This window comes from Eubalaena glacialis, chromosome 4, assembly GCF_028564815.1.
Source record: "Eubalaena glacialis isolate mEubGla1 chromosome 4, mEubGla1.1.hap2.+ XY, whole genome shotgun sequence".
Lineage (NCBI taxonomy): Eukaryota > Metazoa > Chordata > Mammalia > Artiodactyla > Balaenidae > Eubalaena > Eubalaena glacialis.
This window is the reverse complement of record NC_083719.1, coordinates 37,827,127-37,841,704: the sequence shown is the minus strand read 5'-3', so window position 1 is coordinate 37,841,704 and position 14,578 is coordinate 37,827,127. Positions and strand designations below refer to the sequence as shown.

Below are 14,578 nucleotides of genomic sequence, written 5' to 3'. Positions count from 1 at the left end.
GACTTTGGGAGACCTGGGAAAGTTTGCCAATCAGATATGTGCAGTCTAGGGACATGCCAATCTCATTAAACAGCACTGAAAACCTAGTTGATTTTAAAACCGTGAGCTAGCTGTGCAGTTGTGGGGTTCTCTCTAGCAGTATATAGAAGCTCATATATAAGAGCGAGCATGTGGACCGTCAGTTAATCTTGAAACAGGATATTACCCTGAGAATAGAACAGAGGAGGAGAGAATTGACAATTTTGATAAGATACTTGTTGAAATAATGGATTTTTGTGTCAGACTGCATAATGAAGGAAGTGATGATGAGCAGAGTAGAAAGTGGAAGAAAACAGAACTTTTCAAAGACTGCTCATCTCAGACAATTGAAAAAAAAAGTTCAGTGAGAGTAAGACAATGAAAAATAACTAGATAGAAAGATGTCATCAGAGAATTAATTTTGCTAATTAAAACCTTGAATAAGGACAAGCTACAATGATGACAATGTCTATATGGATATTGATCATGCAACTGAGATGTGACAAAGGATGACATATTCTGGAATTACTAGGTACCAAAATTACAAACAAAATTTGTATATACATTTATTTCATTACAGGTACATGATAAGAATTCTCTTCAAATCAAAATCTCCATTCTATTATCCACACACAAAAAAAGAATTTGGAAAAATATATAATAATCCCAAAGTTTCCATTTAGTAAACTGTGTCACTTATTTCTAAACTGGGAATTCCTTCCCTCCCTCCCTCCCTCCCTCCCCCCTCTTTCCTTCCTTCCTTCCTTCCTTTTTCCCTCTCTGTTCACTTTCTTCTATTTTGTAAACATGCATTGAGTATTTGCTTTGTGAATGCAGTCCTTGACCTCTAGGGGCTCACAATCCAGCGAGGACACAAATATATAAACACATAATTATAGTCAAGTATCAAACACTTTTAAGAGTTATAGACTAGACCCTATGGGAGGAAGCTCTTAATTCTTTCCCTGGAGAGGTCAAACAAGTCTTTCCTGAGGAAGGTATGTTTGAGCCAAGTTTTGAAGTGTGAATAAGCTCATCAGTCAGAAAGGGGATAGAAGGAAAGAAATTATACCAGGAGAGAATATTATGTAAACGGATGCAATCATGTTGTGTAAAGGGTACTACAATGACAAATTTGGTCTGCCTGCAGTATGGAATACCTACAGAGGAAGGGTGAGAGGTGATAGTGAAATGGTAGACAGAGGGCAGATCACAAGGGGCCTTTGGAGTTTGGACATCATGAAGATTCTCTGGATTTCTAACAAAAGTTCAAGCAGCGAACTTCCATGATGAAGTTTGAGTCATAAAATGGTAGCTCTGTATGCCAAGTAGACTATATTTTCAGAGAAGATGAGACTGGAGATTGGAGATATGAGGTAATTAATGTTGAAAAAACGAGAAACATGAATTAAATCAATTACAACAAAGCCTAACATAATTTTGTGAATGGGAGAGGGACTTGACAAAGTGATTCTAAATATATTTTTAAATATGTTCATGAAATACAAACTATTTACAAGGAGAATTATTGAGAGTGGGTAACTTAGAGGCTGAAAAATATGCTACAGAGATAAACTAATCAACGACTTATTGGCATTTGAATAGATGAACAGCTCATTGGAACAAATCAGTCAGTCCAGAAAGAATATGTAACTATGAATTTGAGTTGTGTAAGTAAGTCCTTTTATATTAGGGGTTTACAGAAAGGATACATTATAAAATAAAGATTTCTGATTCCAGAAGATAGATAAGACACATAGGTGGGCCTTCTGTCCCTCTTAAGACTCCAGCACGATTAAAGAATCAAAGTGAAAAAAGGAATGCGTGTATAAAATAGAAGGGAACAAGAGCAGGAGACTCTTATCTAGAAGAGAAAGTCCTCAAATTTTTTAAAAGATTGAAAACCAAAGGGAACAGAACAAGGGATGGCACAAGGAGAGAAAATCACATTCTGGAATATGCTACAAAAGGGTCTGCAAAGGAAGTGAGAGCCGATCTGTACTGTGAAACCTCTGAGACATTTGGAGTTGGAGTTAGAATGCATAGGGCAGCATGTAATTGAGCAGTAGGGCTAACACAGGAACGGTGCTTAATTTAAGGTCAAATGACAACTCTATGAGTCACTACTCATAACCCATCTCTCACCCGCTTACACACACACACACACACAAAGAATTAGGGCAGTTTTCACTTATCCCCATGTAAAATTCCTCTTCTTTTCACTAAAGAAATTAAACTCATAATTGGGGAAAAATACAGTTTCACTAGACAGTGGGAGGAATGGAGTCAAGTCTTCAAATAAAGTGAAGGAAGTGATTTTCAATCTAGAATTCTATACCCAGACAAGCTATTGTTAAAGGAGTAGAAGAGAAAGATGATCTCACCCATGTCCCTACTGCCCTAACCATATTCCCACCCCAAATAAAGGTATAAACTGAGACTAAGTATGACTACTACAAGATGTGTTAAAGGAAACAACAATTATGAGAGTTCTGCAGCAGGTCTAGAGAAAAATGAATCCTGCTTAAAACAGGTGGGTGGTCTCTGGAGAAAAAAGAGTTTGTGTGTGTGAGTGTGTGGTGAAGGTGATGCCATGAGCACTGAAGAATCCTGAGCCTAACATTGTATTCTGCATAGAGCCATTATTTGATAGGTGGGTTTTGGTGACAAGAAAAATCAAATTTATACAAAAATGGCTTACTGCTTTTAAGAGTCCTTCCACATATATCAGTTTATGTACTTCTTATAATAATTCTGATACTTAAGTATTTTCAGCACTTTGGTTGGTCTGCCAAATACCGTGATGCACTATTATCTGAATTGATGAAGCACTATAATGCATGCTTAGTTCTGGAAGGTGTCCAACTAGTGAATCTGAAACCATGCCATTTTCCAATAGATCAAATCTTACTCAAATGTTTCTTGGGTCGCTAGCAACTTTTCCAACTCTTGCTTATTTTTAAACTTTTAGTTTCTGGGAATTCTCTGGTTGTCCAGTGGTTAGGACTCTGAGCTTCCACTGCAGGGGGCCCACGTTCAATCCCTGGTGGGGAAACCAAGATCCTGCAAACCTCATGGCATGGCCAGAAAAACCCCAAAATAATAAAGTTTTAGTTTCTTTTTAGGAGGTTGCAATAATAATATATCTTTCTCACTTATTAGGTTTCATCAAATGGCATAAGGTGATTTGTTCACTAAGATTCTTAGTTCTATTTTACTGGCTTCATACCCAAAATCATGTACTTAGTGCTTTCTTTCCAAGGCATTTGCCAAGACAGTGAACCAGCACCACTTCCTCTTCCAGAGCATCACTGACACAAATCCACTCAAATAAATTAATATTTCAAATTTGACTGGCTCATCTAGCCAGAGCAGCTAGCTGACATGCCAGTGTGTGATGTAACTCTGATGGCCACTGCTAAAAAATTATGAAGAAGCATTTTCATCTTAACAGTCTCTTTCAGAAGTCAGCGTCCCTTTCTCTTGTTTCCCCTGTTGACTTATGGCAAATGGTAGAATGTGCTGGTTGCACATGACCATTCATGCATGATGAATGGAGGCTGGGGATGTTGAGAAAGACACTGTGCAATTTATCTAAATATGATGGCCTCTACCACGTTTTATTTTACCATGCATTTATATTGCCATTAGTTTTATTATACTTTTATTTATTTGTTTCATCAACAAAGGCGTAGGGAAATTACTTATATAAAATAATGTTTTACCTCTGGTTTCTCTTCCATTTGGCGTGTGTGTGTGGGTGTGGGAGTGGGTGTGTGTGCGAGATGTTGGCTTCCTTGTGTGTTTCACTTTTTAAAAATTTGTACTTTTTATTTCTAAAGTAAAGGTATTATGGAATTTTATGTGTAGAATGTACTTCAGAGTTCACTTGCCCCATTTTCTTTCTTTTAGTTGAAAAGCTAAGGCAAATTTTTAGAAACTGATTAATGCAGAACTTCAGTCTTATGGTTTAAAATTATGCATTTCCCCAATAGACAAGTTTTTTAAGTCCTTACATGGCAAAACTTTTGGTTAGTAAGTGTCTTTTGATTTCATCTTAACTTTGGTACTTAACAAAATAATTGCTCAAAGATTTGAAAACTATATATTAGGTGTGAAGCAATTTAATGTTCCATGCAAATGTATATGACAAATTTTAAAGATTTTTACCACACTACAAACACTACAATTTTCAATATTTTCAGCCAAAATAAATTGGTTGAGATGCCAAACATTTATCATCACTTGTGAATTTAACAAATTACACGATGTGAGACCAAAAATATTGAAGTAGATTCTTTCTCACAGAATGTATAGAAAATGGAAGATATAACAATATATAATATTATTTTGGGGTATACTTAAAAATATATTATCAAGAGATCACTAGTGGACAAGTTAATGGAACTTGATTAACTGAAGATTAGTACAAAAATTCTTTCTGGATAGATATATGAATAGAATGGAAAAATATGTCATATTCTTACTTGATAATTTCAAAGCAGTTCAACAGTTGTTTATTGACTATGTAATATCTACAAGATACTATCTATGGGAAAACAATTTACAGAATATATAAAATGAGTTTAAACATCCTCTACTTTATTTGCTTTTATAGTTCAGTTACCAGAGATGGTACACTGAAGTGGTCTCTCTGTTTTAAGAGTGTTCATTATTTAGATGAATTTTAAAATACAAATTTCTGACTTGAAGTCTCCAAAATAAAATATCTGTTCTTAACAACATTAGGTACATTTCTCTATTTCTTTGTATGGTGTATTTTTCAAAAAAGCATAAATTCAAAAAGCATAAATTCATGTGATTGATTTTGTATACTGAGGAAATGAACTACATAGTAATAAAAACTGGAATACTTTTACTATCTGTAGCTCAAAATGCAGAGATAACTAAATTTGTACTTATTGGAGCATGTAACATATTACAAATATGCTAAGAGAGCAGTTATACAAAAGAGAGAGAGCAAGCAAAAGATTGACATGAAACTGTAAAGATAAAAATGGGACTATTATTAGCATTATGTTATTTCTAAAATGAAATATTCCCCAATCCTCTTCAAAAAGTACAATGTTAGAGAAATATCATTTGAAATTAATTCACAAGAGCTAGGCAGAATTGATAGAATATTGCTAATTAGTTTGATTTTTCACCCTTTCTCTACACATACACACAAGCACACATACACACACTTACATAGCCACTTAACGATTGTTTTCTTGATTATCATTATGCCTGTGTACTAGACAATAAAAAGAGAATATTTAATTTTTTTTATTAAAAATAACTGTATTTGAATTTTCCAGGCAAGATTTGCAAAAAAAAAGTTCAAAAGAAAATTAATCATATTTCATTAAATCGATATCTTAGTGCTAACTGCATGAAAGTAAGTGCTGACTTAGTGAAATTAAGTGTGTGTTAAGCAGCAGATAGCCTTCATACAACCATCATTAAAATAAGTTTTAAAGATCCATCATACAGTATGTGTTTGTTTTTATTTTCTTCACTTAAATATTTTAGTAGTTGCACAATTTGTATATATTGTCTACATTTACTGCCATTTGAAATTTGTAATAGAGGAATAGACAACGATCTTAAATTGTTTAATTAATTTCTTTTTTTTCTGTAGTACTAATCCATTCAACTCTCTTCTTAATAGGACCATTTTCAATATTCATTTGTAATTTTATTTTCCCCATGTGTAAGCTACTTCTTAAAGTAAATTAAGCACATGGGGTTTATGCTTGCTTTTTCATTTTTCTAGGGCACTGTCCAATAATTAGATGTTCTGTTATACTACACAGTCCTCATATAAGTTAAAAAGATGTACTACTTTTTCCTAAGGAGTTTTAAAAATGTGACGATTTGGGTATATTCAGTTAACAAAATGTAACCTATCATAAGCATTTTTTGTTTCTGACCTATTGCCATTCGTCAGATGATACTGACTTGAAATTCCAAGGAAAATGAGTGATCTTAGTAGAAATGCTCATCTCAGTTAGGTACTCATTAACATTGACCCATTTATGCAAATTCACTGTTAGATGAGTAACCTCTGTGGGAGAAAAAACATTTGCTGATCAAAACTCTGTACCACCAGACATTGTGCTTCCCAGTTTTCAAGGTTTGTACTTTTATAGTTTCCACTATAACTGTTTCCTATTGTTTCCTACCAAAAATCTTCAAAGAATCCATATTATTTTATCATTTTTCTTATGTTTTCTTCATAACTCATGATCTTTGCTTTTTCTCAGGCTAGTAAGGCTAACAAAGAGCAATTTTTGCATGAAGAGATACTTTTCCTAAATGTTTAGTATAAGGAATTAAAATCCTATGTAAAAATATGTATGATTGGAAATGGCTGATATATTTTATAGTATGAAAGTAATGAAACAAATTCCTAAAGTCTAGGTGATAGTCAAGATAAATCATAGTTAAGAAACATGACAATTTTTTTACAACTAAAATAGTTAAAATTTATTTCTTTTCTATTATATATATATATATATATATATATATATATATATATGTTTGTTAAAGAACTATATGGGCATGATCAAAATAACACATGCATAGTTAGCTATATATCTTTGACAGTCATGATTGATAACTAGTATATTCTATTCCATAACTATACTTCTGTAAGTATGTGGTTGTTATGACCTTATAAGTACTGTTTAGTTTACTGCAGAGTTATGTGATAAAACATAGCCTTCTCTATAGTTCCGATGATGTAATATCTGTGCCACTTCAAAAAGAATGCTCAAATAGATGCACTTTTTTTTTTAAGTCTCATTCCCACATTTCAGGAAATGAAGTCAGCCTTAAATATCTCTACATTCCCCTAATATGTGGGGAGGAGGGAGAAGGAAAGAAGTACAGGGTAGCTATGACACATACGTCCTTCAGGAAGTCAGATTTTGTAGCAGGTGGTCATTTGCACATCTAACTGTGAAAAGAAAACCACTTTACCCATTAGGGCAGGCCTGCTCTCTTTCTGTCTCAAAGTTCCAGTGAGGAGAGTTTTTTTGAGAAGCTAAACTGAGAAGAATACAAAGGAAAAAAAATTAGGAAAGTACCTAGGAAGTGAAGATTCTTTTTCAAATTAAAACACTTTGGAGGAAGTGAGAAATTTTGTTGTTTCTAAATATACAGAGTAAAACTAGTGTAGAAGAAGTTAACAGTTCTGAGGAAAACGTAATCTAGTAATTATAGTAATTTGATATTGCCGCCATATCCAAGAGGATAAGGGATAAGCAGAAGGCTTGTATTACATGTGTCTTGGTTTTTAAACTTTTATTTCTGTATTAATTCATTTTTGCTGTACTTTACAAAAGTGTCCACAACTGACAAAGGAGAGAGTTGGTTTTCATCACAGATTGAAGAGCTCTGAACTAATTATTTAGGTTCCTGGAGGAGAAAAGAAGATCAGATTAATATCAAAAGACACATCTTTTGATACTAGGAAAAAGCCAGTAAGAAAAGCTGCAGTTATATGTTTGCTGGAAAGCGTGAGAGATCACAGGTGAAGGAACTCAAACATAAGAATGTGTTTCCTTTGGAAAAGGTAACATTTTAAGCTGAAACTCAGCAGGATAGTCATGGTCTTTGGGGACGTGAGAAGAGAGGAAAAAATATTGGATAGATGGTAAGAGGGAAAATCATAGGTACTAAGAATAGAGAAATGCATAGACCAGAGCTGAGGACTTCAAATAGGTTACTGTTTTTTAAAAAAAATTAGTATACACAATCTACGGTTTCCTATCCAGTAATTTTCATTAGCTCAGGTACAGAAAGTGGCCGTTTTGATTACTCAGAAGTTGACATTTTGCAGAAAAGGGCAGTGGAAAAATACAGAGTCCTTAATAAATGGAGATGTGTGGTGGGTGGGGATTGAGAGGTTGTAAGATGCCAGGAGTGAGAGAAAGTTATGGGTGGAATAGCCAAATAGAACAGACACTGAAGAGAAGGAATTTTCCTGCTACAGCTAGACAAATTATTGTCTGAAAGTGGCAAAGGGGACCTCAGAAAATGAGGGCATTGACATCAAAACCTAAGGCTTATGAAGTACGAAAGAATTGAACCAACTCCGTTTGAGAAAGTTACCAGAGAAACTGAGTCTTTGGGGAGAGGACAAGGTGCAGTCATAAGTCTCAGGAAAAAGCAGAGAAGGAGAGGAAGAATTTTATGATGAGGCTGAGGGTACAAGAGAATTAATCGACAATGTAGGAGGAGTTTTGAAGTGACAGTGGAAAGGAGAAACCCTCCAAGAAGCACTCCACAGCAAGAGGATCTGATAATAGGTATGGGAAGCTAAGAAGTAGATAACTGCATTTTGACTATGGACACAGGCTGACAAAAATGAGATGCCCAGTTGGTTGACTTTTCTGAAGGTTATGGGCTGGTCATTTGAATGAGATCCTAGACAGAGTAGGGACTGATAAAATTAGTCCAATGAGTGCAGTCATTATCAGTGTTCAAAGAGACCGCTGTGAAGAATACTCTTCTCTCATATACCAGATGAAACCTTCTGCACTTTACCTAAAGCATGGTAGGATAATCTGGATAGTTTTCAAGGTAAGAATTGCAGAAGATGCAAAAGGACTCTTAAAATATTTATTTTACTATTGATTAGGACTACTACATATTGAATTCTGGATATGTGTTAGCTATGAAACAGACTGAGTTGCTAAATGTTTGTTTTCTTGTATTCTGTGTCAACATGGCATAGAGATACTCCATCTAAAAGATATATCAAGTTATGCAGGTACAAATACATAAAGATAAACCAAAGAACCTGAACTTATTTTAATACCTTAAAAATAAGAATGTTCTGTGTCAAGAGAGCCATTTCTGACCCATTTGATTTTCTTAATGTTACATCGATAAGAATTCTGAAAGCATATTTGAAGCCTTCAATCAATACTGAGATCATAGAAGCAGCCTAACCTATAAATGATTCCCATCTGTGAAATCAAAGACTAAGGACAGATCAATATATTCCATGAAAAGTCTTAAATTGACCATTTTTTGGTTAAGTAAAACATAGTAAACCAAACAGTTAAGGATTGGTTAAGTCTCACCGATTTCATAGGTGGGTTATTAGATTGAGAGACCCCTGAATCCAGCTTATCAAGAATGAGTGTGGAAGCATTTTGGAATCACTCTGCTAATTTATGGATATCTCCATATAACACAGTTAGGGATTCGCCCTTTTAAGAACAGGATAGTTTATACATTGCTCCTGGGAAAAATATTACAAAAAATTATACTTATGGTGAACAAATCTGCAAATATTAGGGCAGGATTTGGGATTCGGAATCAAATTATCTTACTCAGATAATTCTTCCAACAATTCTATCTGGAGTTATTAGACTCCATCTGGGCAGCATTCTAGAACTATAGTATTATGAAAGTAATTCAATGAGTATCTGTGACCGGCTCTTTCCTCTCCTTGAAGTCATATGAAAAACACAATGTTCTGAGCTGGGCGAATGTAAAGCACAGTGCCTTCCACTGACATATTTTGTAGTCTAGTTTTGGTGAAAATAAAATTAAAGCGCTACCTTTCAAACTTATTTTAATTATTTTCTTTCTGTTGACTCTTGTAAGTACCACTTAAAACATATTGCTGGTGGGTCAGAATGGTCTGTCTTTCTGTTACCCACACTCTGAGCACTCAAATCAGGTTTCAAGTTCAGATTACTTGGAAGGTAGAAAATAATGAAGTTGTTTTTCTTTTTTTAATTCCTTGGTTTAAAACACAAAAGCGAAAACTTTCCACTCTTAAGATCATAAAACGTTACTTTTGCTGTTTTTGTTAAGCCCCCGCAACAGTCTCATTCATTCATTGAATAATTTACTTAACAATTTACAATTTACAATTGATTTAACAATTTACAACTACAGTTCATTTAACAATTTGAGTGTCATCTACAGTGCTGTTTTTGTGTTGTCAGGTTTACATGCAGGAGCGCTAAGATAATAGATTTAGATAGGAATTTATCACTTTAGGATTTCTACCTCATAGATGGAAAAAAGCTGAAAATATTAATTAATTAATCAATGATGTTGGCCACTTGATCAGGAAGTTGAGCAAAGTTGCACTGAGACTTATCTTACAAGCTACCCTTAGACAGTAAGAAGTTATGGCTTTGCTTAAAGTGGACCAGATGTTTCCTTCTTTGGTTAGCGTGACTATCTGCAGATGTATATGCTCCATAAGGAAGTAGTCTTCTCATTCCAAATCTTCCATGAGCAAGGTTTTACCAGGGCCATTAATAATCTACCATATGATTCAGCTATCCCACTTCTGGGTATTTATCCAAAGAATACAAGAACACTAATTTTGAAAAGATAATATGCACCCCTATATTCAAGCAGTATTATTTACAATAGCCAAGACGTGGAAACAGCCTAAGTGACCATCCATGGATGAATGGATAAAAAAGATGTGGTATACAAATACAGTGGAATACTGCTCAGCTATAAAAAAGTTGGGATCTTACCATTTGCAACAACATGGATGGACCTTGAGGATATTATGCTAAGTGAAATAGGTCAGATGAAGCAAGATTAATGCCATATGATTTTACTCCTATGTGGAATATAAAAAAATAAATAAACAAAAAAGAAAGAAAATTAATGAAGAAACCAAATCAAACAAAAACAAACACTTAGATACAGAGTAGTGGTAACCGGAGGGGAAACAGCAGGGGGTGGGCAAAATGGGTAAAGGGGATTGACTTTATGGTGATGGATGGAAACCAGATTTTTGGTGGTAAGCATGCTGTAGTGTATAAAGAAGTAGAAATATAATGTTGTAAACATGAAACTTATATAATGTTACAAACCAAGGTTATCTCAATTAAAAAATAATAAATATTAAATAAATGAATGAATAAATAAATATCTCAGCAACTGGTCACATGTGAAGTTTATGCCTTCCAGGGTATATTAATTATAAGAGCTCAACAGACAATCAAATCAGGCCCAAGCAACTACACACATTTATGTATGCATCAAAAGTAATGCTATATACACTATGATGTCCTTTTGTCAGGTAGATAAATCAGGATGGAGCTACATGGATTTGACTATTTGTGATTAGCTTTTGATATTAACCAGTGTCAAAATAGCCACCTTGCTGTGCCTCTTCCAATGTTAGATTTTGGAATAGCCCCAGAAAGTGAGATCACTTTTGAACACATAATGTTAAAGGCCAAAAAGGGAGACTGTTTATGAAATTAATTATGTGAGCACTATACAGCAGAGTTAGTATATAAATCTAGCATGAGTATAGTATACTAACATTGTGAAGTTAGGAATAGAAATGGGGTAGAGGTTAGGCTTAATTCTAGGGATTATCCTGTACAATAGGAGTTCAGTAATCACATGGAAGCAAAACAAAAAAAATGTGTTTCTAATATATTATGAAAGGCCTTATAACCCCATTAACTTCCTTTATGAAAATAGTGGTTCTGTTTCTCTGGAAAACAATTTAGAAATAACAGGGTTTTATTAAAGGAATTGGTGAATAACTGTTAGAATATGTTATCTTATTTCAGTAAATAATCACTTAAGATCTTACAAAAAGAATCTAACTCCTGATAAAGAAAGTAGAAAATCCATAAAAGTCAGCTGTACTGAGGATGGGCCCTAGTTCTCTGTAACATTCTAAACTCTTATAGTTGAATGCCGGTTGCTGCCCATATGTTTATAGTTTACAGATAATTGGCAGACAGTTTCAGATATTGTTTATTTCAGATAATAAGGTTGAAAGGAGATTAGTTTCTTGTTTGATCCAGAAGTTTATGTTCTGCAGTTTTACCCTATTTCTCAACTATGTAACACTTACCCAAAAGACATATTGTTCAATATGTCCATTTTGTCAGGAAATGCTTAGATATAAATATAGAATTCTATTACTAAACAAAAAATGAAATCCATGGTGATTTTCTTTCCCTACTTTAGTAGTAAAAAACTTTTTTATTGTATTTTACTGTGTTACTTTTAATGAAAAGTTATTGATAAAAATTTTGGTACTATTTTATTTTCAAATTCAGTGACCAAGAAATATCAGAGGAAATAACATCAAAAGGACTTTTCTGTGGGTTTGCCAAATACAAAACCAAATTTAAAAATATGTATAACTGATTGACTTTGCTGTAACCTGAAACTTAATACAACATTGTAAATCAACTATACTCCAATAAAAATTTAAAAAAATAAAAAACAAGACTTGAAAGTCATAAAATAAAATAAAAATATTTTAAAGGAAATAAAATTCTTACTGCTTTAAAATAAGTTGCTACTCATATAGCTGTCTGATATCAAAATACGTGATCTGCTGACTTCAAAATCCAGGATCCCAATCTTACTTTAAAAAAAATTCAGAACAGTGTGTACATTCCCACAAAGAAGGATTTTTTTTTTTGCTCGCTCTAATTACTGTGTCAAAAAGGAAGATTGTTTAAAGAAAGAATTAATGGCTAATAGAAATATATCAAAGTGAAAAACATTTAATTAAAGATAGATTTGCTGATTTTATAAAAGCAAAACCCAGCTGTGCTGTCATGTTACCTCTACACACTTCAGTACGCATTTCTTAAGAATTATAGAAGTTTCCTTACCAAGATATAGTTTCTAAATCAAAGTATTAAATTTGTGGGTTTTTTCCTGTTTCTCAGTTAATTTCTCAATACATGGTATCCTCATTACTTCAAAAATAGACCATTCTTTTGGTGAATTATACCAAATGTGATCCTAAGTATCTCAAGGTGTCGTTTCTTTGTGTATTTATACATATTTATTAATTTTATTAACTCAGTAGCCATTTAACAGTTATAGATCAGCTCCCAAGTGGGTTTTGGTATTCTAGACTAGGTGAAATATAAGCAGAAACTGTATTAGCAATGGAAGAGTGATATAACACATGAGCTACTAAAGAAAGGATTCAAGTTCTGAATGAGAAGTTATAGATATAAAACTGTATGTTAAGTTTCCACTTGTAAAATTCTGATGGAGAATGTCCATTTGTCATAATTTTTTGTGCTTTCTGAAATAATCTAACCTATCATAATGGATTTTGTGAAAATACAAATAAAGTTTCCCAGGAAAGGGAAACCTGTAACATACAGATAATACAATGGAAATAACAATTTTAATTTTTAAAAAGTGCTGCACGGTAGTTTTTTAACCACTCAGAGAACTTTTATCTCAAAAGCCACTATTCACGTTCAATCTGCACAATAAAAGAAGTAGCTCTAACTCATATACCTATAAAGTTAACTGCAGTTAATTGTCAATCTTCCTTTATGTTTTGCAATTAAACTACTTTTGCTAATGGTTTTCAGTCCCTGGGTTATTTTTTTGATTCTTCAACAAATCTATTAACAAGGAATGAGAAGCAGAGAAGTGTGTGCCCATCATTTGTCAAATTTGCTAACTTCTTTTAAAGCACCTTTGCTAAAATGCTTGGAAGGACAGTAAGGGAAAACTACTGGCAAAACCAATTTTCTTTAAAACATGACTCATCGATTTAATGTAGTCATGTCACCTCTGCTCCTCATGGAGAACCCACAGTTGGTGGTAATACTCATAGAGTGCCAGACCTCAATGTAAGGATAAAGACATGCAATCTCTGTTTCTATTTGTAAAAGTTCTTTCTGTATTTTTATTAAATCGATACTTGCACTATATAATGTCAATGTCTACTGACATTGGTAGTATTCTTGACTTTTAAAAATTTGATTATAAGAATTGATCTTATATTTTGGTCAACAGATTTTCCACATGACATATGATCTCGCCAGCGCCGTGGTGAGAATTTTTAACCTCATCGGCATGATGCTGCTCCTGTGCCACTGGGATGGCTGTCTTCAGTTCTTGGTACCACTGCTGCAGGACTTTCCACCAGATTGCTGGGTGTCTCTAAATGAGATGGTTGTAAGTAATTCGTATTATTTTACACTGTGTTTTCTACGTTTTGCCAAAAAGTTCTAAATATTTATGTTAGAATGATCTAATTAGCCTCCATAAATGGTGAGAGAAAACTTAATTTTGCTTCTATGGATATAAAATCAGATGTTTCTGTTTCTACAACTAAAGTTTATTTACGTGAAATGTTCCGGGGGATGTATATGTTACAGCCTCTATTTTTAGATATCTCACTCTGTGTATATGAGACATATTTTATTTCAAAGGTACACATACAAACACACACACATAGAGTCATAGTATCGTACAACATTCTTTTAAAAATGCCTAATGCTCAGAATAACTTCTTTCTTTCAACATGATTTTAGCATTTACTGTGTTCAAGACATGCAATTCTAGGCGTTGTAAACATGCAGACACGTTACATCAGTGTAAATGCAAATGAGATACGTACGACATGCAATATTTCAGATAGTACTTCCTTCTAGTGAAAACATCATGGGAAAGATAGCCTTTAAACTTTACCATAAAAGACATGTAAATATAAAAATGTCTGTGAAATAGAAATTTGATTTACATAGTTAGGTGTACTTATATTCACATTTAA

At 33.6% G+C, this 14,578-nt stretch overlaps 1 protein-coding gene across 1 annotated transcript in view; it reads left to right on the top strand.

Annotated features, from left to right (window-relative positions):
- Positions 1–14,578, top strand: part of HCN1 (hyperpolarization activated cyclic nucleotide gated potassium channel 1) — a 372,899-nt gene that overhangs the window by 185,395 nt on the left and 172,926 nt on the right. Inside the window, exon 3 of the mRNA XM_061187769.1 lies at positions 13,819–13,980. Coding sequence (XP_061043752.1) covers positions 13,819–13,980 — 162 coding nt within the window. The remainder of the gene's footprint in view (positions 1–13,818; positions 13,981–14,578) is intronic.